General features: G+C 42.2%; 1 protein-coding gene across 4 annotated transcripts in view; it reads left to right on the top strand.

Moving 5' to 3' along the window:
- PTPRG (protein tyrosine phosphatase receptor type G) overlaps nt 1-27,441 on the top strand; it is a 521,921-nt gene that overhangs the window by 436,785 nt on the left and 57,695 nt on the right. For 2 of the 4 annotated variants that reach the window (XM_081901336.1, XM_081901338.1), the window contains exons 12-13: nt 470-1,373; nt 10,555-10,687. In XM_081901336.1, coding sequence (XP_081757462.1) covers nt 470-1,373; nt 10,555-10,687 — 1,037 coding nt within the window. The remainder of the gene's footprint in view (nt 1-469; nt 1,374-10,554; nt 10,688-27,441) is intronic. The other 2 variants (XM_081901339.1, XM_081901337.1) reach the window with 2 other exon arrangements.

Genomic DNA, 27,441 nt, shown 5'->3' with positions numbered 1-27,441 from the left:
AAAATATCTCAAAAAAATGGGATTCAAGTGGAAATTCCCCAGAGATGCAGAAAAACAATATAGTGTTATTTTAAAGTTTTAAATGTGTCTATGCAAGCCACCTAGAATTATTTTTCAAAATCCCATTTATTTCAGATTCACACAGTGAATCTCTGTGTTGTTTAAGCCTCTGTTGCTTAAACTCACCTACTGAAAGCAATTGGATTTAGAATAGTTTAACTCTTGAGTAGATCATACCTGCATGCGGGGGGTGGGAGGGAATAAACCCAAATGCCACTATGAAATTCATTACTATGCCTTCCTTGATCTTAAAGGAGGAAACTATAACTCTGGTTCTGATTTGAGCTGGGCCTCAGTCGTAACATAGTTGTCTTCAGCCTTCTGTTGTCTTTGTCTTGTGAATCTCTGTGTTGTTTTGCTGGCTAGCTTTAACCACAATTGTTTAAATATACTTGTCTTATTTAAACAGAATAATGGGCAGAATGGAGTGTTTGGAAAGAAAAGGAAATCAAAAGGAAAAAAGAGCCGAGGTAGCATGTCAGGTACCTCTACTGATGCTCTCTCTGCTGTGTTTTCTTCTCTTGTTCCCCCTGGTGATTTCTTCAAGCCTACAGCTTCTCCTGCACCATCAGCCGACATGGCTCCCATCAGTTCTGGATCTTCTACTTGGACTTCCTCAGGCCTCCCCTTTTCCTTTGTATCCATGGCAACTGGAATGGGGCCTTCCTCCAGTGGGAGCCAGGCAACGGTGGCCTCTGTGGTCACCAGCACTTTGCTTGCAGGCCTTGGGTTTAGCAGTAGTGGTATTTCCTCTTTTCCTAGCACCGTTTGGCCAACTCGCCTCCCGACCTCTGCCTCGACCAATAAACAGTCGGCGAGGCCCGTCCTTGCTACCACCGAGGCTTTATCTTCCTCTCCAGCCCCGGAAAGCGATTCCGCCCTCACAAAAGACAATGAAGGCGCAGAGGATGGGGAAAAGGATGAGAAGAGCGAGAGCGAGGATGGGGAGAGAGAGCATGAAGAAGAGAGAGAAAAGGATTCGGAAAAAAAGGAGAAAAATGCTACGACTGAGGCTGCCGAGGTACAGGATAACACTGAAACTACAGACACCACTCTTGCTCCCAACAGGACTACGGAGGGAGGGAATAAAACCAGACCTGATCAAGGGCAAGGCCAAAACATTTTCCCAACAGGTAGGAGTCCCGGACAAGAAGGAGATACGGAAACAGACTCTCAATACGACACAGTCCCTTCCACCCAAGTGCCACCAGCATACACAAATGAACAATACACTCGAGAAATTCCAATAAGACCAGAGACAGCATCAACGACGCCCTTACCAAAAGACAACAGATTTATTACCATTAATCCAGGTGAGTTAACTGTGTAGGTACCAGGGAGGGGAAAGTGGGGAGTCAGGGGACTGGGAGTGTGTCAGAAATTGTTCATCGCAGCAAAATGTCACTGATGCTTTTCGGGTGCTTTTGAAGTGTTGTAGCACCAACATTCATGCTTTCAGGAAACTTCATTACACGTTCTAGCAAACCCTTTTGTAATTACTGTGCTCATGATTATTTTGTACATTAAATTTTTCAGCATGGAACCTAGCATCCCGATCTGGGGTGGTGAAAGGAAGGATAGATGTCATAAACCCTGAATGGAACTAAATAGTTCTTGTGTAGGAGTGTCTGTGTCTTGTGACAATTCTCCACACCTTCCTAAGAAGATTCATCTTGCTTGCATTGGAAGCATCACCCCAAATGTTGCTAGAGAATGGCATAACTGCAATAGGTGTAGGCATACTTTGAACCACATTGAACTCGTATTAAGTAGCCTTAGTTGATTCCACCCACACACCTCCCAAGCTTATTTTCATTTGTGTGTCTCTTATAGTGGCCTGAGTTCATGACTTCACACAACACCCCCTTGCCCTGTCCACTTTAATCAGTGTTTGGGTTACTCTAGACAGTTTCTATTTGGCGAACAAGACAAGCAGTCCTCTAGTGCTATTGTACTTGGTTTCAGAACTCAAAATCCACTCAGTATATGGGCAAATCTACTATGTGAGAAGCTGGGGGTGACACCTTCCTCCTGTTGGCCAATTTTAAACTAGGTATCCTGTTTCTCAATTTACTTGCATGCCTGAATTTCTCTCTGTGTAGATGTGAGTTTGGGTGTGCACCAGTGTTCTGTTTATTGAGATCAGAGGCTGGTAGATTTCTTCAATTTCTCCTACCAATCTGCTTATGAAGTCTTAATGTAAATTACTGCACTTTTTCTCTCCTGTTTTCTTTCACCCTCTTTTGCCCTTTGCCTCTTTTGCTGTTGTTTTTAGTCACAGGCAATACCATTAAATATAACCATGTTAAACAATAGTGGGGTGGGAAGGCACAGAAGCTAATAAAAGAGTAAAAGCCATCCCTTAAAAAGCGGAAGTGAAATCCAAGTCAGTTTGGGGAAAACTCAAGAACATAATTTCTGCCAGGTGTATTGTATGTAAAACAAAGGGATATTGGGTGCAACGGGGTAAAAATATATTTTTAAAACCTACAGTTTTGTTTCTCAAATACGTTGTATAGAGGAGGCCTGCCGAAGGAGCAGTAGGGCCACTGGACCACCACTGTGTAAAAGGAGCACTCAAGGATGACAGAATAAATGAGTTCTTTGCATCTGGCTCCACAAAGAGGGTATAGGAAAGAGGCCACACTCCAACAATTCTTCTTGGATGGTGAATTGGAAGAAAAAGTTGCACAGAAGAGATTTTGGAGCAAATTCATTGGTTTTGGGAGGGGGTGATTCAACCAGATAAGATGGCATTCGCCCAGGAGTTCTAAAAGAGCTCACATTCAAAAATGAAATACTGACTTGGGCGCCCAGCCTCTTTTTTCTGACATTATCCTCCATACAGCATTTGAAAAGGGCTAATGAAGGGCCAGTCTTGCATACATGTACACAAACACACCTCCACATATGATCCTGGAAGCTACATAGTCAGCTAAATGTGACTTGAATTATTGGTCTATTAGTAATATTTTTAAAAACGTTAAAAATGGGTTGTTCAAATACTTTATTGTTAGAGGAGGAGTAATAATTATCCAGTGTGTTCCTGGCAGTGGGAAGAACTCAGTCCCATTTGATTGAATACCTGAGAATCTATGGGGAAACCCCAGAGTCCCCCAAAATGGGAAAGGAGCAAATATACTGCCGGATTTTACCACCCACCATGGTCTTATAACTTAGTCCTGTTTGGAAGTTGGCAGTAGGAATATATCGAAGAAAAATTGCATCCATTGAAGAAATGAATGGAAGGAATTGTTCAGAAGTGGCTGATCCATTCCCCATCTGGCGAGACCTAATCCATCCCCTAAGCCAGTGTTTCCCAACCTTGTGCCTCCAGCTGTTTTTGAACTACAATTCCCATCATCCCTGACCACTGGTCTTGCTAGCTAGGGATGATGGGAGTTGTAGGCCAAAAACATCTGGAGGCACAAGGTTGGGAAACACTGCCCTAAGCAATCCCCACCACCAAATGATGCCATTCTTTTTATTGGTTGTAAAAAGAAAATAAAGCAAACAGCCCACTACCCTGATGAAGATATAAATGTCCCCTTCCCCAGTCATAAAGTCAATCATTGGATGAATGGTGATGGGATGATGACCCTCAGCTGATCTGCACATCTCAACTGAGATCGGGGAGTTTTGTGGTTATGTCCTCTGTGAGTGGGAGCGTATTTGTGCATCCAAAAAAATGCATGTGACAGTGTGGGGTGGTCAAACTCATCACTGACACATGCCCACCAGAAGGTTGGCTGGGAGTGAAAATAGCCCATCAACCAAAAAAAGTTAGCTTCCTCCAGAACAGTTGCAGTTTCCTATAGACCCACAGAGGGGAGACCAGCTTTCCCTGGATAAAGTGACAGCGATGTTATCTGTTTTTTCCTTCCTCTTCTCTACTCATTCAGTAGAAAAGTCAGGAGCTACTTTTTGACAGCTTAGGTTTGTTGATTTGCTTGAAGTTTGTTTTAAAATATTTTCCAACATTCAAGGCATTGTGCAATATTTAAAAACAGCTCAGTGAGATGAAATCACAAAGCAAGTGGCAAGAGATAATGATACTAACATCCCCAAAGTTCCACAAAGACAAAATTGTACACATTAGAGCAGAGTTGGAGAATCTTACCTGTGGTCCCTCAGATGTTGCTGGATTTTGACTCCCATCAGCCTTAGCCAGCATGGCCAGAGGTCAGGGATGCTGGGAGCTTTAGTCCTGCAAAATCTGGAGGGCCACATAGGAGCCCCAAATCTCAACCCTATATAGTGCTTTTCTCCCTCTTCCTTATCTCTTTGTCCTTCAAACCCTAAACAACAACAATAATAATTTTATTATTTATATGCCACCCATCAGCCAGGAGTTTTGAACAGGGGCTTAGGGTACAAGGCAACACTTAGTGCTCCTTTCTCAGCTCACTTCTTTGCCTTCGTATACCATCTTGTCTAACTTGAATTATGTCTATCCTGTACCTACATCTGTTCTGCGTACTGTGTTGCTTTCCTTCCTGCTAAATAAATGTTTAGCAATTGTCATACTAATGGTGTGTCTTGTGTTTATTACTTACAAATCTATCTTCCAAGCATTCAGTTTCTCATGCTGGTGAAAGATCTGGTGGTTCAGTAGATGCTTGGGGCCTTCTCACACAATAAGACCACCGTAAACCTCTGTGCGGTTGAACCTCTGCACACTGCCGATAGGAACGGTTGGTGGTGGTGTGGAAAGAAACCCCATGGGGAGGGCTGACTACATGGAGTGATGAGCTGGTGGCTAGGAAATGGCTCACTGTATGGAGCCATTTTAAGAGCTTTTTTGCTTGGTGAAGCCCATTGCCAGTAACCCCATTTGCATATATAAGCTAAACTATGGATTAGTATAAGCAAATGTGCAGGTTCCCAGAGGGAAGAGCACACCCACTTTGTTCCTTCTCTGGTTCTGCTGCTGTGAACTGAGCCATAGTTTGGCCTTCTGTTAAATCATGGTTTCTTTCGCTCCAGAGAAACCATAAACTGTAGCCAAGATTTGTTCTATGGCTCATGGGTTTGTCTGGAGAAATAAACCAGGAGTCCAGGGGAAAAGGAGAAAAGCAGCTGCAATTGTCAAAATCAAGAGGATTCCCATGTTTGATTTCCAGGTGTACATCAGGAATAGATCACAGTAATCTAGCCAGATTCTCCCCTCCCTATACTCTGCAGGGATTAAACCATGGGTCGGCAAACTAAGGTCCGTGGGCCGGATCAGGCCCAATTGCCTTCTGGATCCAGCCCGCAGACGGTCTGGGAATCGCTGCGTGGGATTCCAGTGCGCACATTCTTTCCCTCTTCCTCTCCCTCACGTGACAGCGGCACCTCCTCCCTCCCTCCCTCCCTCCCTCCTCCTGGCTTCTCCCTGCCCTGCCTAGAGGAGGAAGGGGGCTGGGCTTTGTTGGTGCCAGCAGCAGCAGTGCTTGAGCGGCCGCCATTTAAAACAGCCCCTCTCCGGGCCCCTCTCGGGTGCCGCTCATCATCCCTCCACTGCTGCTGCCACCAGCCCCTGCTGCTCGCAAGACACAGGTAAGCAGCCACCAGGGCTCATGGTGCTCTTGCGTCATTTTTCTTCTTCTTCAAAATATAGTACGGTCCCCCGTGTCCCCCCCAAGGTCTGAGGGACAGTGGACTGGCCCCTTGCTGAAAAAGTTTTCTGACCCCTGGATTAAACCAATAGGTGACTGGACATTGCCTCATTGGAATACTGCCACCTCCCTCCCTTTCTCCCCTATTTATCCTGATATGCTCTGATCTTTTCCCTTCAATAGACATGGTCACCAAGACAATCCTTTGTGTGTTGAGGCTCATTTAGCCTCTGTACGCCTAGGCCTTCAGTGTTGCTGTCTGAATTTCAGTTGTACAGAATTTTTAAAAAAAAAACAAGCTTGAGGTTGTGCAAAAGCCTTTGGGAATAACCTCATTAGGATAATTAAGCATCTGTGTGGGTTCCCTCTCCCCCCCATTCTCCATATGCGGCAAGAATTATTAAGTTATAATTTCTTGCGATTCATGAATGTTTTGCACTGCCGCGTGTAGGAGCCTGCAATCACTAAGACAGTTTGCATGCAGATAAACAAAAGAAAATCAGACCAGATTTTGCTGGCAGACTGTGTATACACAATATGACACTGTAGAAAAGTGTTGCCAGTCTCAACAGAAAAAAGGACATACTAAGGTGTAGAGGGAAGCGAGAGAAATACCTGCAACTAAATGGAAAGTAGCGTATGCTGCTGTTTCCTCTCACGTTACAGTGAGTAAAATGCTTCCGCTATTTATATTGAATGGCTTGTACTGTGCTGGAAACAGTGTGCATTGATCCATTTGCACACAGGGTTTCATGCTCCCATAGGCTCATGAGTGTCCTCCAGTTGAATGGATGGGTGTTCATTGCATGGTGGAATTCTGGTAATACAGTGGTACCTCGGGTTAAGTACTTAATTCGTTCCAGAGGTCCGTACTTAACCTGAAACTGTTCTTAACCTGAAGCACCGCTTTAGCTAATGGGGCCTCCTGCTGCTGCTGCCGCACCGCCGGAGCCCGATTTCTGTTCTCATCCTGAAGCAAAGTTCTTAACCTGAAGCACTATTTCTGGGTTAGCGGAGTCTGTAACCTGAAGCGTATGTAACCTGAAGCGTATGTAACCCGAGGTACCACTGTACTGTGTTCTGTGGCGTCTTCCTGTATGCTACTGGAAGAATGAGAAATAAAATGCCTAAAAAGGAAGGGAGAGAATTTTCATTCTGGTACAGAGAAAGGTGACTTCATAACATGTATCATCTGTTATGTTTCGTTAACCAAGTGTCCATTCTCAGGAGCCCATTAGGGTGGGCAGACAAACAGAAGTTAATATGCTTACCTGATCCCTGTAATATCTTGCCTTAACAGTTTCATATATTTCTCCTGGCCCAGATTCTGAAATGGATGAAAACTGCTGAATGAGGCTTTCCTTGGGAAAGCAATTGTTATGGAATAAGCTACACATTTCAGTTTGTGGAGAAATGGCTTTTAAAGTGCCGGTGATCATGTTAGGTAGGACTCCCTGAAGCAGATACGCTATAATAATTTTTATTCCTTCCTACTGGGATGCATTCCAAGCCAGTAAAAGGCAAACTGAATTAATTCAGCGGTGACATATGCCACAGGAAAGTGTTTGCATTTCTTAGCAAAACTGGAGTTTCCTCACCCCACCCCCCCAAAAAAAATAAAAAATGGGCAAAGTTACAAAAAGGATACATTATATTTGTCTATTGCTGCTGAGCTGCCTTTGTTTAAAACGGAAAGCTGAAAATGCTGGGTGGCGGTTGTTGTTTTTGTTGTCGGGATGCAGGGAACCAGAACCGTCTGTGTCATTCTGTTTAACGTACATTTTCCTTCAGTATTACTCAGCAGGCCACATTTTTATAGGCTTCTCAGTGCTGGACCCCTGCTGGTAGCCCAGATGTACTGCGGACCGTCTGCTAGCACTGAGCACCACCAGTTACTTTTGCTGGTACTTTTGAATACTCCCTTTATATTTGCTGTAAAATACTTTCAAGATTTGCTTTTAAAAAGCAAATGTTCAAATGTGGATTTCTATTCAAATGTACTATTATGCTTCCACCTCTCCTGGTGCTCTGGGACAGCTCTTTCTCTCCCCTTCCTCTTTTTGTAGATCCAAATTGTTGGTTAAAATGGAATATTTCTTCCCAAATAATAATGTATAATAATATGTCAGTAGTGCTAACTACTAAAGTCTTAAGCTAGACACCTTTTCCTCTGTTGCCACTGGCTGTTGCTGTCACATAAGAAGAGATCAGACCAAAAGGCATGTTCGTCCGGCACATTATCCATGCATGCAATGCAGGACACCTAATTAGGCCTTGGTGTTGGACTTGGAACTGAAATTTGCTGGTTTAAATGCCTGCTCATCCATGAACTTTCTAGGTAATCATGATCAAGCCACTGTATCCCAGTGTCTGTTGCCCATATTGTAAGAATTATTCCTGCTTTCACGTTGCAGTAATTACGCCCAGTCGCATAAGACAAATGTGCTAAAAATCTGTAAAGCGTTCTAGAAGTGCTGTGTAAATGTATAAAGAGACATGGGTTTACTGTTCCCAGTTTAATCTTGTGAAGTCTGCTGTGTAGCATTCTAGAAATCTAACACACACAAAATAAGAATGTCCTGTATGCAGGTTTCCATCTCATTGGCCAGGAGCCCAAGATGCTAAGTGGTGCCACAAACTTGACAGTGATCACTTCTGCTGCTTATGGTGGCTTGTTTATAGTCCTTTTGGTGCATTTGCTTATTCTGATTGTGTTCATTCAATAGATCTTGAGGGATGTCTTGACACGCTGTTTGGACATAATACTGGCCATAACCAAATTAGCTTCTGCACATCCCCACTTCACTTCTCCCTTCCTGCAGTAAGGAGACAATTCGTTGAGTGTTGGCTTAGTGTTGTGTCCAAACCAAGGCTCACATTATTGACCCTTGGGTCCCTTCCAATTCTATGATTCTTTGAGGTTTACTCTCCTTCCAAACAAACTGCAGTCAGGAATCCAAGAACAAATTTTGCCTTCCCGATCAGGATTTGTTTAGGAAACTGGTCTAGCTAACTGACTGTTTTATGGCCAGTGTTAAGTGCCATTGTGCCATGCTGGTTGGAGCTGATGGAGTTTGTAGTCCAACAGTATATGGAGAGCCACAGGGTCCCCATCGCAGTATTAGAGCATCACACTTAAAGACTTTCTGTATGTATTAACAGAGGACCAGCTCGGTAATCCAGATTCTGCATCATTGCAAGAGACCCTAACTCTGTGATCATAAAATAGAATAAAAAACTTTATGCTTTGCTGAAGACTAATGAAAGTTCAGTCACACCATAGATTTGTGTAATGGTGTTATGATATCAGCAGTTTAATTTTCAATTCCTTTCTTAATGATCCCTAGCATAGAAATTGCCTTTTTTCGCAGCTGCCACATACTGATCAACATCTTCATCAAGCTATTCACTACAACCCCAAGGTCTTGTTCCTGGTCGGTCACTGCTGGTTCAGACCCCATGAGCATATATGTGAAATTAAAATGTTTTGCCCCATTAAGATGTTTTGTACACTTGTTTACATTGAATTGTGTTTGCTATTTTACCACCCATTCACTCAGTTCTAGAGAGATCCTTCTGGAGTTCTTTTTTTGTACAATTTTGTATCTGCAAACTTGACTTCCTCATTGCTTACCCCAAACTCTAGATAGTTTATGGAACAAGCACAGGTCCTAATACTGATCCTTGAGGGACCCTACTTTCTTCCCTCCATTGAGAGAACTGTCCATTTTTTTCATCCTGTCTGCTTTCTGTTACTTAACCAGTTCCTGATACATAAGAGGGCCTCTCTTCTTGTTCTGTGACTGCTAAGCTTACTCAGCAATCTTGGGTGAGATACTTCGTTGAAAACATTTTGAAAGTCCAAGTATATGATGTCAACTATATCACCTCTATCTCCATGCTCTCAAAGATCTCGAATGGGTTAGTGAGACAGGACTTACTTTTGCAGAAGCTATGCTGGTTTGGATAACATAATTCAAACTGTGAACAGAGATACAAAATATGAACACTGGTAAAATCTTTGCTTTAAGCCATGTAGAAACCTGAGTTGAACTGTGACATATAGGAGAAACTATATGAGGACCCTGTTAGTTCATTCATTTAAATATGTGCAACTGTTTCCCCATTGTTAGCCTTGTTTAAAATGTTTAGAAATTGTCGACACTGATCTGTGTGCTCTCCACATTGTCTTCCATGAAGTTACCCAAAATGTCTTGCTCTGAGGCATATTTGAACTCAGGTTTGTATCTTTCTACAATAATCTGTGGTGAGAATCCAGCAATTTACATCTTCAGAGACATTTCAAACTTCACAGTGAGAAACACTGCAGTCAATGATTGTTTATACATTACAATGTTGAAATGTTGGGAGGGAGTAGAGGATGAAAACAGTCATGGGCAAAAACTGGGAAAACAAAAAAATATTAATGCACCCAGTTCCTATGACCATTTGAAGTTGGAAACTAAAGAATGTTTCATGACAGCAAAACATTCCTATGTAACGCAACTAAGGTTTTGTGTTTCCAGTGTAATTCCTTGCTTCATAAAACACTCATCTTTGTTTTAAAGTCTGGTCTTCACTCATGTGGAAAGAAGTACCATTTTCACTTTGGGCCATTTTATACATTACATTTCCAGGTGTACACAAGAAATGTATTGCATCCACACCAAAAAAGGAAATTGAAAGCAACGAAGATATGTTCACTGTTAGAAGTACCATACCGGGATACTTGTCAGGGAGCCGTAATTGGCTGTAGCTCCTTGCCAAGTGTACGCTTGATGGCAAACTCAGGTTTGCCTCTGTGTAATGTGCACAATGGCCTGCTGTTCAAATTATTTTGTAGCCATTCAGTTTCTTCTTGCAGTTACTGATTTTGTTGTTATTTGCCATGCAGCAGACAAGAATATTTCCAGTATGGCAACCAGACCTGCTACTGGCAAAATGGAATGGATCATTCCCCTCATTGTAGTCTCAGCCTTGACGTTTGTGTGCCTCATACTCCTTATTGCTGTTCTTGTCTACTGGAGGTGAGCCTTTTTAAAGCATTTTTAAACTCAATGATTGTATGCACTTTTGTGACTGCATTGTGATTTCTCTGCATTCATTGCTTCTTGCAATGCAGGAGATTGGCCTCGATGACTCTTTGGATTCCTTCCAATTCTATGATTCTATTGTTTTTATTATTTTCATCAAGCTAATCCAATGACAAATACACTAAATGCACCTTTGACAATTGATATTTGTTTCCAGATTTGTGACATGTAAATAAGCATGGGAATGGGAAGGGCACATGTATGCTGAAAGTTCTGGTTCACTTAAAGTATTTCAGGTAAAGGGGATGAGGAAGACCTCTCCTGAAACCTTGGATCAGGTTAGGCAAAGTGGTGACACCTGCGTCTTGCCAGACTTCAGCTCCCTTCAGACCCAGGCAGCATGGCCAGTAGTCGTGCAGGATGGGATTTATATTCCTGCAACATCTGGAGGATCACACATTGGCTGCACTTGGCTTATCCCAGTACAGATTTATTTGTTCTGTGCTTGGCGAACTCGGGACACAGGTGGCGCTGTGGGTTAAAGCCTCAGTGCCTAGGACTTGCGGATCGAAAGGTTGGCGGTTCGAATCCCTGCTGCGGGGTGCGCTCCCGCTGCTCGGTCCCAGCGCCTGCCAACCTAGCAGTTCGAAAGCACCTCCGGGTGCAAGTAGATAAATAGGGACCGCTTACCAGCGGGAAGGTAAACGGCGTTTCCGTGTGCAGCTCTGGCTCGCCAGAGCAGCGATGTCACACTGGCCATGTGACCCGGAAGTGTCTGCGGACAGCGCTGGCCCCTGGCCTCTTAAGTGAGATGGGCGCACAACCCCAGAGTCTGTCAAGACTGGCCCGTATGGGCAGGGGTACCTTTACCTTTACCTGGCGAACTCAGTATATTGTCTGACTAAGTACAAGACAGTTTCATATGTTTAGGCAAATTTGCTGTGAACTGCCGCAGGTACTTCTTGCACTGTGGAACGTGCACATCTTAAAATAGCAAATATGGGTTCAAGTTGGCTTGTTCTAATAAACTGTAGTGAAAATCGTCCAGGTTTTGACATCAAAAGAAGCTGCTTGTGTTTACTTAGATGTAAGTCCCATATGAGGAGGTTTTTCAGTTATGTGTAGTCAGTGCCTAGCAACAGATACTACTGCTACAACAACAGGAAGAAATATACTGGTGATAAATGAGTGTGTTAGAAATACTATGGCAAATCAAGTGAAATATGAAAAAATACAATAATAAACAATACAGTGGTATAAAAATCAAATCTACTTTGCTTTCAAAAATATACCAAGGGAACCAAGGGTTGTATCCACAGGGTAGATTCATTGTAATAGGCATGAGTAAATTAGGTTCATTCATTTCACTGGGTCTACTCTGAATAGAACTTAGTTGGCTGCGATCCTTGAATCTCTGTATTGTGATATTGATTTACAGTATGTGTTTTCTCCCCTCTTGCAGCCAAGTATATTCTGTTAATTTCTACCATATTCCATGTTGTAGCTAGCCATTGTTTTAGCCAGTTCATGTTCCAGCTTCAGCAATTACCAGCAGTAAGAAGTTTGGTCTTTGTCAAAAGGTTCCAAACTAACTAATAATGCTTTGCATGAACTGTTTCTTCCAATTAACGCTTCAGTTCAAACAAAGGGCTTATGGAGACTGTACTGTATATTCAATCATTAAACCAACAGCATAGAAATCATTTTCCGAAACAAGACCACCACCCAACGGAACCACCAGATGTGCCAAAATTCAGACATGGCCCCAGAACTTTAGTTTGCCTTTGGAGTGAATTCCTCAACTTTTCAAGTTTTTTGTGCACAAGAAAGCAATCTTCCACATACAAGTGTTGCGCACTTCTTACTACAAGCCAGTGTTGATTTTTAATGTTGGTGGCAATGAGGCAAAATAGCAAGAGTCCAAACTCAGCCTTTGGCTTGGGAGCATTGAGCCTGGAAACAGGGAATAGATAGAGGCAAAGTTTGGTTTTTATTTTCCTTTGCTGACTGAGTCATTGCTCCCTCTGGCTGTTACTAGGGTGATGTCAACATGGCCTTCTCACACCTCCTTGAGCCGCACAGTGGGTCAACATGACATGTAGCCCGGAGCTTGAAAATGTAACAGTGTGTCTTTGTGTTCTAAGCACTGTGCTTTTAATTTCTAAGAACTGTGCGCAATCAATAATGATTCTGTCTCACGGCACCTTTTGCTGCCCAGTCATTCCTTACTTCTTCACACAGACACTCCCCTCAGCAACTTCAAGCTTTGAATACCTATTTACCTTTCTATATAGCAAAGAAAAAAGATGCCTTCCTTTCCCTTTTTAATAATCCTAGGCTACAAACCTATGCTTGTAAATGGGAATTCGTTCCGCAGAAAAAAATCATGTATAGGATTTGGTTGCGATTACTCATATGCCATTGCAGTGGTTAGCACTGCAGGGAACATCTTTCTTTTTATAAGCTAAGGCTTTGATAGTCGGTGCTCAGGCCCAGTTCACACTGTTCTGCCAATCACTGTTTGTTTTCTGCCTGGATTGCATGAATCTTGTGGGAATAGTAGGTCTGAATCACTTGCCCTGAGCACAAATCACAGTTCTTTATGCTACCTCTCAACCAACATTTGGAAATTTGCAGCTGAGGGCAACATATAGAACTGTGGTCCCAATCCGTTATTTGATTGGTTGCCAGAAGCTCCAGCTTGTCTTCCAGCCGCCACCATGCTTTCCGTGGAGTCAGGTGCTAATATTGAAAGGCTGTGAAGGTACGCATGGGCTTGTGGTCCCAAATAAACCACAGTGCATGCGCAGAAGGCCACATATAGCCCTTTGGATCTGCTGAGCAAATCTGAACATTCCCCACCCCCTATTGTTTAGTAATAAAAAGAATAAACAAATTAGTTTCCTCATTCTTTTAAGATAAGGGTTGCAGCTCGGAGCATCTGCTCTGCATGCAGAAGGTCCGAGGTTTAATCTCGGGTAGAGTTGGAGAATTTTTTTGTCTGAAATCCTGAGCCAGATATAGCTAAGTAGTTGTGCTAGCAGAAGCCAGTGCAATGAGTCCCATTAGTGCAATAGGATTTCCACCCCCTCTCCTCCTGCTGCCCCCTCCATGAGCTCCAGAGGGCCTTGAAAACCACCAGAAGAGCGGACAAAGATCATTCCATCAGGAAAGCTGAAAAGCCCAAAACTTGTCAATGTAGTGCTAAGCAAATGTTTAGTGTTACATCCAAAGGAAGCCACCCCGGGGACCCAAATTAGGGAACTTACCAGCTCCTAAGGGACGCAGGTGGCGCTCTGGGTTAAACCACAGAGCCTAGGACTTGCTGATCAGAAGGTCGGCAGTTTGAATCCCCGCGATGGGGTGAGCTCCCATTGCTCGGTCCCTGCTCCTGCCAACCTAGCAGTTCGAGTGCACCTCAAAGTGCAGGTAGATAAATAGGTACCGCTCCGGCGGGAAGGTAAAGGGCGTTTCCGTGCGCTGCTCTGGTTCGCCAGAAGCGGCTTAGTCATGCTGGCCACATGACCCGGAAGCTGTACGCTGGCTCCCTCGGCCAATAAAGCGAGATGAGCACCGCAACCCCAGAGTTGGTCACGACTGGACCTAATGGTCAGGCGTCTCTTTACCTTTTTTACCAGCTCCTAAATGCTATTCAGCTAAACAATTGTACAAGTTTTGCTAAGATACATGTTTTGAAAGTAACTATAATTGAAAACAAGACCGGGGCCTTAAAAAGGAATAAATGTTACATAGTACTCTATAATATAGGAATCCTTTTCCAAATATGTCTATGTGAAAATCATTACTATCTACTATAATTTCTTTTTTAAAAACCCTCTCTGATATCCTTTTTTTAAAAAAAAATAGTTATTTTTCTTTAGCGTTGCTAATGTAATTTGCATCTGTGAGCTAAATCTAATTTAACTTTGGTAATATTTAATTTAATATTTAAAAGCCTTTTGTCAGGAAAAACAATTGTATCTCCATTAGAATCAATCCTAATACAAAAGAAGCATTAAAAAGTTTTTTAAAAGGTGAATGAATAAAGATTAATGATTCATTTTTCTTAAAAGATTTGAGATACAATTTCCATTTTCCAAAGGAAAACATTGTAATTAGAGGAATCTGCAAATTGAAATTAGCTCGCCTCTTCATTTTTGCCATTAAATAGAGTATTTAATTAGCATTTATAGTATTCAGGTTCTGAATTTAAATATAAACTAGAAAAGGACTTGAGTCACACTATTGTTTACATGCAAAATACCTAAATTGAATCTGCTGACAATGTGAATTAATTTTTTCCTAACGATGCAAAGCACATTTTCTGAAATGATGAGTGAAAAATCTTACTTTAAAAAACTCTTTTCCTAATTTGCATACATATTAATCCCTGTTTAAAAGATACATTAATTCTCTTCATTAAGCACTAGTAAATGTATTTTGAACTTCTGATAATCAAGTTTGGAAACTATGGCCCTATTTTCAGTGCAACATGTAGCATCACTGAGCTATCTTCTGGATAATGCTTGTCTACTGTTTGTGTCACGAGGGTAAATCCCATTTGCCTTTTTAAAAATTACAATGATTGCAAGCTCTTGTGATTAAGGAGCTAGCACTCATCCCCTAGAGTCTCCTCTGAAGCAACTGTGTACTTCAGAGACCACTTAATCCAGTATGTTAAAAATACCAATTTTGGTTTGCTGGAAAAGGTAATCAAGATCAAATCCTAATGCAAAAGATGGAGTGCTTTGAGGTTTTTTCCATTTATTTAGATAAGTAGAGGTGATTGGAATGTGTTAAGTATGATCAGTATAATGAGTAGTTGAGTTTGTTGGAAATCCTATGCCTAATTTCAAAATTCTGTATTAGAAGAGATACTTAAGGGTGAAAAGTTATGTGGATAGATTAATAGGTTTGGTTGGTTATTTTTTAAATGATTCTATTCTATTCAGATGTTCCATTGAGATCAATAAGGCTTACTCCTGTGTAAAGTAGGTATAAGTTTGACTTTCTCTTAGTCTCATAATTGCATCAACACCTCCCATCTCCCAGATGTAAACTGGTTGCTAATCCAGACTGGTGCAATCAGTTGAACTGGAATGATATTTTCTAAGTAGTAGTATGCCAGTTACTTGTTAACATCCTGCACCAATGCATATGGTGGCCATATGGCTAGAAAGCTCTACAGTTGTTCATCTTAGCTGTAACTACGTGTTAAACATGGTCGTAAGAATTTGCATAAGAGAAAGGTGTAACCATGTGCACACTCATTTCAGTCACTGGATAGCTGGATTGGGCTGCTTCACAGCTCTTTAATACTTCTGGGATTATAATACTGCACAATAAAATAGAAGTGGAGTTACAACTGTGATCAAGGCCACATTATTGGCACGACTACAGGTGCCACATAATACCCATTCTGCATTTATAAGAACTCAGTTATTGAGTGTGGCACTTAGGAACTCCCTGCGTCTTGGGATCAAGCATACACCTTCACTGTACTATTTTCTGCACCTGCTAAAATGTTCTTGTTTAGACAGGCCTACTCAGATGCTTAGAAAGTTGAGGTAATTTTAATCTTTGTTATGTTTTATGGTGTCCCCCCCTCAGTTTTATTGTTTAATCTTTTTGTAAACCACTTTGAGATTCTTTTTTACAGTCAAGTGGTATATACATTTTGTGAAATAAATAAGTACCTCAGTTTGCAGCACCATAGCAAGCTGAAAGTGGGCATGCATTAGTGAAGTGGGGTTTAAGTTTCAGTGTAAACAAAGAAAGAGTCTTGTGCTACCTTAAAGACTTCACCAAAAATGGCAAAGTTTTTGTGGGTCATAGTCTGCTACTCAAAGCTAAGTCCCATTTTAAAGTAATTCCCATTCCGTTTTGTCTGAACTATTCTCAATGGTAGTCTTCAGTCAAGAAAGGTTTCTCCTTGTGAGGTTTAAAATGCCTCTGCTGCCTCACTGCAACATTTTTGAAACTGCTCATTAATTGGTTTCCAAGACCGTCCCTCTCCCCCTCGTGTTGGCATGGGCAGAATACTTGGCCGCAATGATTTCTAGAGTAAGGGGCATTGAAGAGCAAATGTACCTGAAAATGATTGCTGTGGGGATGCTTTTTAAGCACAAATGCACCTAGAACTTTCATTGGGACAGGAAGGAGAAAGCCAAGATTTCTGCTAGTGAACAGCTTGTTCTGGGCTAAGCAGTTTAAGAACATAAAGTAGCCCAGCATCCTGCTTCCCATAGTAGTCTGCAGGAAGCTCACAAGCAGCACATGAGGGCAAGAGCCCTCTGCTGCTGGTATCCTCCAGCAACTGGTATTAAAAGGCATGCTGCATCTAGTCTTGAGTTGGTCTTTAACCACCATGACTAGCAAGCCATGATTGCTTTATCCTCCATGAATTTCTCTAATCCTCTTTTAAAGCTAAGTTGGTGGGCTATCACCACATCTTCTGGAAGCAAATTGGATAGTATTCCACAGCAATGAGAAGGAGAGGCAGGGCAGAGCCTGGACGGAGGTGGGAATAGGATCCGGTACGGACATCCTGAGAACCTCCATCCCAGATCGCTTGCTGCCGCCTTCTGACTCTACCCTGCTCCCCACCTCTCATAGTTCACCCAACCTGAGCCATCTGCTCAGGGATCTTACAGGCCTTGTCCATTGTGATTGCTTCAGCTTGACATGATTACTTCAAAATTACTTCAAAGGGCTATAAGAAACTACTGCCGCAGTTGCCAGGAAATGCCCTACTCCAAGAAGAGAGTGAGGAAGGATGAAACAAGTTTTCTGGTCCGTGTTTCACTTAGGTTAAAGTAGCAGGATGCATATGACACTTACTGCTTGGAAAGAAAGTGTTTTGCAGCTGAACTGGGATAGTTCTGAACCCACAAATCCAAATGGAATGTCATGCATTATTTTTATGTTTCCCTTCCGGCTTTGTGCTCTTCTTTTCCACTTGCCCTCTTGTACTGTGGGAAAGTAGGACAGGAAGCTCTGGGGAAAGGCAAAAGTAGAAATGTGGGGAGTTCACCTGCCACATAATCCTGCGGCAAGATCAAGCCCTATGGAACAAGCAGGAGAATCGTGCTAAGTTGATTCTCCTATAGAGAGATAGCACTACTGTTCAGTTCTTTTTCAAGTTGGATTTTTTTTTTTTTTTTTGGTCCAAGAAAACAGGCGGAGGGAGCATGGAGAAAGCACAAGAGGGCTTTAATTTGCTTGATACTTTATGTGGATGAGCTGTACAGGGGGGGGGGGGGAACCTGAGTAAACTAAGAACGAGAATTCCACAATTCCTAATGCAGACAGCCTTTCTCCTCCTCTTCCTCCTCCTCCTCCTCCTCCTCCTCCTCTTCTTCTTCTTCTTCTTCATCGTATCCCACCCATCTGACTGGGTTGTCCCAGCCAATCTGGGTGGCTCCAACCACTCTCTGCCTTGTGAATATTATGTTTTAGAAATCACAATTTGCTAAGACCCTCAGCAAATAAAGTAAAGCCTCTGAAGGAAACAATAAATTGTTTCCACCTACTGTGATCTGAAATTCATGAAGCATGTTTTCTCAGCCTCTGTATGAATGGGCCAAAACAACCATTATCAGCACCATGTTTACAGGGAAATATGGTCCAATGTATTAAATTGCATTTTGTTGTGGGCCTGAGCCTCCTACCATCGCTCCCATTTCAGATTCTGTATATGACTACAATGAAAAGTTAAATTGTTTGATTGTGTGCACTTATTAGGATGCTCATATATCTATTAAAATTAGAATTTTGTTTTTCATCATATTTTGTGTAAACTCTATTTAAATTAGTTTGTTGCAGAACAGAGTTGCTTGATGGGTAAATTGGTGGATCAGATTCAATGTTAACAAGTTACTTGTCTGGTATATTGTATTATCAGGCATAGTTTTGTTCAGACGTTACACTAAACACAGGTCCAAGCTGTATTCTCATGTACAAATATTTGTGTGAAAGAGTGAAGACATGTTGATTTGTACAGATTAACTCTTGTGTACACAGGTACCCAAACTATACACTCCCTGAATGGTACCTGTGAATAACTTCATGAGCATACAACTCAATGTGCACACTTGCACAGATTGTACGTTCGTCGAATGTAACATGACCATCCCTGTGGCTGTGTTTTGCAACCAGACTGATACAAATGGCCCCTCCTTTTGTTGCAAACACCATAGCGTAGTTCTCGCTGATTCAGTAGTGAAAATAAACATTAATGCAATGGTCGTTGATCGTATCTCATGCACAAAAAATGTGGGGGGAAGTGTTTTGTTTTCTCCTCATTTAAAAAACAATAATTTAATATCCATTTAAGTGGCTTCAGCAGAAAGCAGCATGTAAACTGACAAGCATCGCATCAGCTCTCCATTCCAGAATTCCAATTAGGTGTTTGAGCGGCAGATTGTCAGCACACTGGTTATCAGCCTTGTGTGATTGTACTATAGTGGGGCCTAATTTGGAGTCAGGAGCCTATTGCACCCCCACCCGCCAAACACTTTCTAAATTTCATACACCATCATTTAGATTCTGTATTACTCTAACGGAGTGGGCATTGTCTCCCCTACAAATTTTACCTCTCCTTGGTGTATTGACACAGGGAGGAGGTATTACAGAGGGGTTGGGGGAAGCAAACCCTGTTCCGAAGCTAGAAAGGGGATGTTAATTAAACACTGTATATTCCCCCACACGCCTCGCTGAAATATAAATGACTCATTTGTTAGTCAACTGAAATTATCTTGCCCCGAACATCTTGTGCTCCTGTGACAAGGTTTGCCTGCGCATGGAAAATCACTTGCGCTGGCCATTTTCCGAGTTTTCTAAACTGCTGTGTTGCTTTGACATGTTGTTCAAATGAATTGTATTTTCTGCTAGTCTGAGGGAGAAGGGAGAGGAAGGAACTTAGCTATTTCAGGCTGCAATCCTGTATTGCCAGATAATTTAGGTTTTAGGTGGTTTCGTATCTTAAAAGCTACATTTTCTGAACTTAAAACTTCTTTCCGAGTCACATTTGAAGACTGCCCTGTCCACACACATTTGTCCATAGTTGCTGCAAGCAATTCATATGCAGAGAGTCATGTTTGAAATCATTTTCCTGCATGCTTGTCCACTCATGTGTTAGTATTACATGTAGCTTGGGGTGATGTCATATTCATGTGGCATGCAGGTGGGATGCTGATGATCTCATATTAAGGTGACATGCAGTGCAGTGTCACACAGGAAGGAATGTCACCCTCTTCCCATGGGTCACCACTACAAATGGTATATTTAAACTGACCCAAAGCATGTGCTCTTCTGAAATCAAGTTTTCCTTTGCCTTGATATTCTATCAGTGTTAGGCATCTTCTACATATGTATAAGGGCAGGTGGCCATAACCATATTTTCGCATCTCATAAAAGATAGGAAAATCAGAAGCTGGGTTATAGCAAGTCAGGCCGTTGGTACATCTAGCTCACTTTTGTCTACTCTGGCTGGCAGTGGTTCTCCAGGGTTTCAGGCAGAAGGCTTTTCCCAGGCCTGAGATGCTTGGACCTTTTGCATGCAAATCACAGGTACCTTCAATGAGCTACAGCCTCTTCCTCATGCTAATTCCTCAGGCTAAGAAGCTTAGCTCTCTTTGTTCCTATAATTTCAGTCATTACTCCTGTTTGAATTTAAAAGTCTCCTTTATTCTAATGCTCTAGTCTAGAACTTTGCTGCCTAATTAGGAGCTCCTGCAAATTCCTAATTCTAACGCTTCAGATGTTCCGATATGCCTTGATTTTGCAGACATTCTGCATAACAAATGTTTTTCCCTCAACAGTCTGACTTGCTGTATTTTGGGACTGGCTTTAAAACTTCAAAGGTGTCCTTGATTATTCCCGCCCCCCCTCCTTCTCTCTCTCTCTCTCTCTCTCTCTCTCTCTCTCTCTCTCTCTCTCTCCTCTTTTGCAAATACTTTGCACAAAGGTGATTTGACTTGGTCTCTCTTTTGATCCGATACATTTTATGACCTCTTACAAAGTTTGTATAATCATCAGTTGAGAAACTGCACTAAGCTGTTCTTTCTTACTCCATTTGGAATTTGTAGTAAGTATTTTTTTCTCTGCTTAAAAATACTGAACAAGTGCCTCATCTAGCCTATGACTTCCAGGCTGATTTCATGGATCTCAGTGGATGGAATAACAGAAGGAGCCTAGACTATCAGCCTCCTGCCCTTAAATAGCACATCTGGTATCTACATGGCCCTTGTAATGATAGGGAGATAGGGTGTTTGTAATTCATTATGGGTTACGTGCAGAGTTGGAAGACAGGCCTGCGGCCAGAAATGTTGTGTACCTAAGCATACCTTGGGGGGAATGGGAATCATTTCTCAATGCAAATCAGCAGAAACCTAACCATAAATAGTGGAATTTAATTCTAAATTGAACTGATGTATTACATTTTTTTAATACCACCAGATGCCCTAGTGTTTCTCAGCTGCCCCAGTACTTTGCCACTTGCTGGTTAAAAAACAATGGAAGCCAGGAGCATGATTCTAGTGACACATTGGATATAGTGCTGACTGTGCATTTTCCCTCTGCAAGGAAGCTGCCGGGAACTCCCCCAAAGGCAGCAGACATCTCCACACACAACTCTGGGACAGTGTTGTGGATAGTAGTAATGTTGTTACAAAAGCCGGGCTCCTGTCCCTCTCTCCGCCAAGCCATGGCAAGAGCGCATGGGATCTCAGACACACACACAGGGTCTTGTCCCTTTGGAAAACAGAAGACACAGTAGAGGCTGTCGTGCTTTAAGAAATACGGTTTTATTCACATATTTACACCTTCAGTTTTCATGGAGGGAGTCCAGATCTTATAGCATGACCCAAAGCATTGCAGGCAGTCCTTCCTTGCCCCTCACCAAGATGGATCTCACCCTTTCTTCTTCCCAGAAGCCCCTTGCCCTCCTTCCAGAGCAGTTACCCTGGCAACCTTCCCAATCTCCAGTCTCTGGTGCTACCCAGGAATTCCTTTGCAGCTTATATTCTGCCTTCATATCACCAATAACCCAAAAGTCTAGCATTTATTAATTTAAGTGTTTTGGGGGATGCCCCACCCCTACAGTTCTGCGCCCCACCATGCAGAACTGTCATAAACAAGATTTAGGATATGCATTCAAAATAAAGCACCTTCATTCATTAAATAACTCCGTTCCGTTTGGACAACATCCAACATTATGTGAGTGGACTTCCTATTCCTCTCGTCTGCACCCCTCCAAAAGCTCCCACATGGGGGTCATGGGGAGGGGGAAGAGAAGCCTCCTACAAACAGAAGTCCTTTCTGTTAGTGAATGGACTCCACTGGATTTCACCAGTTGTGTTTTAGGTCAGGGATGTGAACTCATTTAAAATGGTTTTAAATTTGAGCATAAACATTTAAAAGTTTTTAAAAGAAATCCCACCTTCCTGGTTAATTTGTAGTCCATAGAGCACATCCTCATCCTCCTTTTTCTTTGTTTTCATAAATCCCTTATGTCAAAAGCTTTTCACTCACCACTGAGTGTAACCTGCACAGATGTTCCAAGTATTGATTAAATACATGGAGGGGGAAAGCCTCACTTGTTCCAGCCCTGCCAGAGGTCACAGAGAGAATAATTACTCTTAGAGGACCTTGTGTGTCATCCCAAATAAGGTTTCACAATTTCCTTTGCCATTCTCAGGGGATGGTGTTGGCAAGATGGAGGAAAGAGCTGTGTGCTGGATTTATCCCACTATTAATTTGTAGTCAGAGAGCCATGTAAATGCATTATGGCACTGGCCACCTGAGCATTCATTTGGTTCTACAGTGGCAGACTTAAGTATCACCCTCCCTCCAAGAATCCTGATTTAGCCAGCTCAGCCAGGTTTTTCGGAGCTCTTTAATGGGGAAAACTCCACACTGCAAGAGCCTTGCTTTTAAAGAAGTGGTTCTGCTTGTTTTGCAATGCCTATGTATATATTAGCTAAAGCTGCGGCTCTGATGATAAATAGAACATGGGAGTGCATCACATGCTTGTACTCAATTCATGTTGAATAACCAACTTTCTCTGATTCCATACTTCCAGTTGGTCATCACCTTTCCCCCCACTCTTAGCCACTCTAATGGTGAGTACAGCAAGGGCAGTTGATTTGCATTCAGTGTTATGAATATGTACCACTTATGTCAAGAGGCTTTTAATCTGCATTACTATACTGCATACTATGGAAACAGGAAGCTGTTTTGATTAATTGATGTGAGGCATGTGATCCTGTGTCTATAGCATTACACTCTATGCCACTGAATCTACAGAGTGAGGTATACTGAAGATCACTTATCCGAGATTAATTACTCTTAAATACATGTTCCCTGCACGCTTGTACAGCTAGTCAGGGTGGAAAAGAACACTAAAAGTATGGCTTTGTGACATTTTAGTCTGATTGCTCAGAATCCACTTGAGTTTTAGACCTGCCCATGGAATAAACTTTCTAAGCTCCCAGAGTACTCTGTCAAGCCAATAAAATGTATGTGAAATATATACAAGAGTATGGTAGATTGTAGAATACATACTTTGGAAACAGAAGGTTTCAGGTTCAATCTCTGACATTGTAGAGTTGGAAGGGACCATGAGGTTCATTTAGTCCACCTCTCCCCCTGCAATGCAGGAATCTTTCACCCAACGTAGGGCTTTAACCCACCACCCTGAGATTAAGAGTCTCATGCTCTACCAGGTGAGGTAGTCAGAGTAGGAGGGCTGTCAGCCTTGCCACAAGTGCAACTATACCGACATACATGATATATGAACTGATTTGGCACTTCATTGCACAATAGTATTCCCATTCTAATGTCCTTCTGCTGCCTGCTGGATCTTCCTTCTGGAATCTTTCAGCTAGACCCTTGCAGTAAAAGCCTGTCAAAAAAGGGTGATATTTTCAGCCCCATTGTGTCCTCTTCGAAGGAGATGCTCACAGATGCTCTCTCACATGAGTGCAATATCACACAGGCAGGCTGGGAGTTCATGAATATTCAGTAGATTGGTTGTTCATGTGGGCTTTTCTCTTTGTAGGCTTCATAATTGCCCGAGCCCACATGATTTGCTCATAAAAGTCAGTGACTGATGACCCTAACTAATGCTTTGCAGACTGCTGGCAGGTGTCGTCCTGAGATGAACTTCACCAATCATTGCTTCTCTATAGCGCCCATTTACTTCAATGAGGCTCACACATGCTGGTCTTTTGGTCATTTTGGAGTTGGCCTTGAGCTGCCCCAGTTGCACTTCCAGGATTCCTGAGAAGTTGCTACCTGTCAGTTGTTGTTGTTGTTGTTGTCTCACCTATGACTGTGGGTGGAGCAGATGTTTTTAAAATGCAAAGTTATCTGCTTCATGTGGCCACATCTGTACATCCATAGCACATGTTGTTAATGAAGCCATGGATTAGCAGGCAGTTTATTTCAGAATCCAAGAATGGCTTGCTTTGCATGCTGCAATTTCAGCAGGTAAAGTTTCATACAGCTCCCTCAGGCCAATACTGGGGCCCTACTGCTGATGCCCAACGTATAATTTGGCCGTTCACTGCGGCAAAGTGTGGCAATTATTGCTTTCTAGTTTTTATATACCATTTTTCATTAAAAGCAAAAGACAAATAAATCACAAAGCAGCTTACAAGGCAATCCAAGAAAAAATTAAAAACACCATATAAAAACAATAAAAGGTCAAAATAGGATTCCACTCAGTACCCTTCCACTCAGCAGCCACACAGATGAATTCAACCTATACATGCACATATTCACCCACGCTTAAAACACCCACCTACAAACAGTCTCCCTCACTCTCAACAATAGCCATTAGATGCTGTTAAAAGGTGGTTAGGCAAATTCAGGGACAGCAGTTATGAGTCATGATAACTAAACGTAACATGCATATTCATAAGCAATGAGCCTCTGAATACTAGCTGCTCTGAAGCAACAGCGGGAGCATAGGAAGTCCATTGAGCCATCTAGCTGGTGGAGAAGTGCACCCCTGGTTTTTCTACATAACCCATACCCCTTTTATTTATTGGCAGTATTTTATTGTTTTTCTGCTTGCAAAGGAGTTGGTACCTGAGGAGGAGTTTCCATTTGTAAACACACACTGCTCTCTAAACTCAGTAAATTCAGTGAACATTCTTCTTCTTCTTCTTCTTTGAATTTACATACCGCCCTATACCTGGAATATGGATATGTGCATATGCCCTTTTAAACCTTGTTCACATCTGTAGTACTCCGACAGAACACTTGGCAATACTCAATGTTGTAAATTTGTTAATGTCATTGAGTTAAAAAAACAACAACCACCATTTAGTGATGGAGGATCTTCCCTCAAAGACTTTTGGTGGTAGTCCCACCCACCCACAACTCCCTTTTGCCCATACCCGCAATTCCTTTTCACAATGGCCTGTCTGATGTCTGAGATCTCACACAGTGATTGTTCCCTGAGGAAAGCCAGCCAAGAAATAAAGCATATGGGGTTTAGGAAGGTTGTGCTGAGAGAATAGTGGGACTGCTTCGCTGAGCACACTAGTCTCTTTCAAAGACAACAGAGTTCTCAGTAATTTGCAGAAAACATGTGTGGGCTGTCTGGATTGTCCTGGAATTGGAAAGGAGAATGGATATCATTTCAGCTATGAGATTGTGGAATTCTTTCTTGAAGTCTAAAAGTATTTCACTCGGTTTGGAACTGTATACTTCTGTTCCATGTGGATTTGGGTGCTTGTTCAAATGCAGTCATTGAAAATGTCATTCTGACTTCTGAGGAGATACCTCAAGTACCTTGAGCTCACCATAATAAATAGATTATTAGGACTCATTGGCAGAGTAGACAATAGGCCCATTTTAAGTTCTTCTAATTCCAAATGGACTTGATTTCAAACTATATTATATTAGTATTGCAGGGGGGGGTTACTTTTGTTTGTGTTTATTATTTAATACCCTTGGTTAACCACCATCACCACCAAAGCAAGACAAAACTGGATGCTAGAGAAGGAATGAAGGAAGCAGGAATCAAAATGGGTCTTGGGTGTCAAGAGGCAAGGCTTCATGAGGGTAAGGAGGGAGGGCTTTGGAGGACACCTCCCAGTGAATTCATGAACAAAGAACAGCTCAGCCCACACCCTCAGGAGCTGGCCTTGGGCCTGTTGAGGTTGCCATGTCTTTGTGAGTGGCTCCTTCCTCTCTGAGCCCCTGCATAGACTTTGTTGTTGAGTTGAAACGATACTGAAATCTGCTATGTTGAGATATTCTGATAATGAAATTAAGGGTTACTGATTTTTTTTGTTAAGTTTTTTTATTAACAAAGCCAGATGGGCGGGGTATAAATAATAAATTATTATTATTATAAATAATAATTATTATTCTTTCATTTTAACATGCATATGAAATAGAGAGCACAATTACAGCAACAGACAAAAATTAAAAGATGAAAAATGAAACTATAAAATAGGCATGTAGAATGAGTAGTTGCACGAGTTAAAATAGCAAAATCTGAGTAAAGACTATTGGTGCTATCAGCTCATCAAGTTTAATTCCAAATTTGCCAGGCTTATGACAAGGTTTGTCTTAAAAGCTTCGGTTCTGCTATATATGTCATAAAAGAAAGCCAAATCATATAAAAAGTGTCTGGAGGGTCTAGTCCTTGTCAAAATCTCAAATTATGTGTAATTTTATCCATTATAGATATATTCCAGCATGAGTGGTACAAAGCTTCCAGTGTCAGATTTTGGGCTGTTTTTGAGTTGAAATTACTTTTAAGGGTTGCTGATTTGAAACTCATTTTGAGCTTGAATCTGTCCAGTCTTTACTATCTGCCACTATATTTTGAGCATATCTGAATGGAGCACTTGGGAAGGAGGAGGGTAGAGATGTGCTGAGAAGCATTTCTAATCCCATGTATGGGGAACCTTTGTCCTTCCAGATGTTTCTGAAATCCCCTCAGCCCCAGCAAGCATGGCCAATGGCCAGGGATGATGGGAGTTGTAGTTCAGCAACATCTGGAGGGCCAAAGGTTCCCCACACATGCCGTACCATATATGGCGCTCATCATCATGGTATGATGTTAGCTTATTGCAGTACTAGCAAGAAAGACACCATTAATGTACCTGCTGGAACAAGTTCCTGTGCAGTTTCTCATGGACCTGCACCCACACCTGCATGTTTGGGTGAAGCGACTAATTGGAAATGTTCTAGTGCAAATGTTCTTCATCACACCGTTCACATGTCACATGTTCATCACATGTTCAGAAACCTGAGTTTCCATATAGGTAAAGGTAAAGGACCCCTGGATGGTTAAGTCCAGTCAAAGGCGACTATGGGGTTGCAGTGCTTATCTCGCTTCAGGCCGAGGGAGCCGGCATTTGTCCACAGACAGCTTTCCGGGTCATGTGGCCAGCATGACTAAATCGCTTCTGGCAGAACGGAACACTGTGACAGAAACCAGAGTGCATGGAAACACCATTTACCTTCCTGCCACAGCAGTACCTATTTATCTACTTGCACTAGTGTGCTTTCAAACTGCTAGGTTGGCAGGAGCTGCGACAGAGCAACGGGAGCTCACTCCGTTGCAGGGATTCGAACTGCTGACCTTCCGATCAGCAAGCCCAAAAAGCTCAGTGGTTTAGACCACAGCACCACATGTGTCATTGGACACCACTAAAATATTTTTCATAGAGCCTGACATATGCTCTTAAACTCTGTAGCATTTAAAAATGTAGGATCAGGCC

The sequence above is a fragment of the Podarcis melisellensis genome (genome assembly GCF_964234715.1).
Source record: "Podarcis melisellensis genome assembly, chromosome: 2".
Classification (NCBI taxonomy): domain Eukaryota; kingdom Metazoa; phylum Chordata; class Lepidosauria; order Squamata; family Lacertidae; genus Podarcis; species Podarcis melisellensis.
The sequence above is the reverse complement of the archived record's forward strand: the minus strand, read 5'-3'. Positions and strand labels throughout refer to the sequence as shown.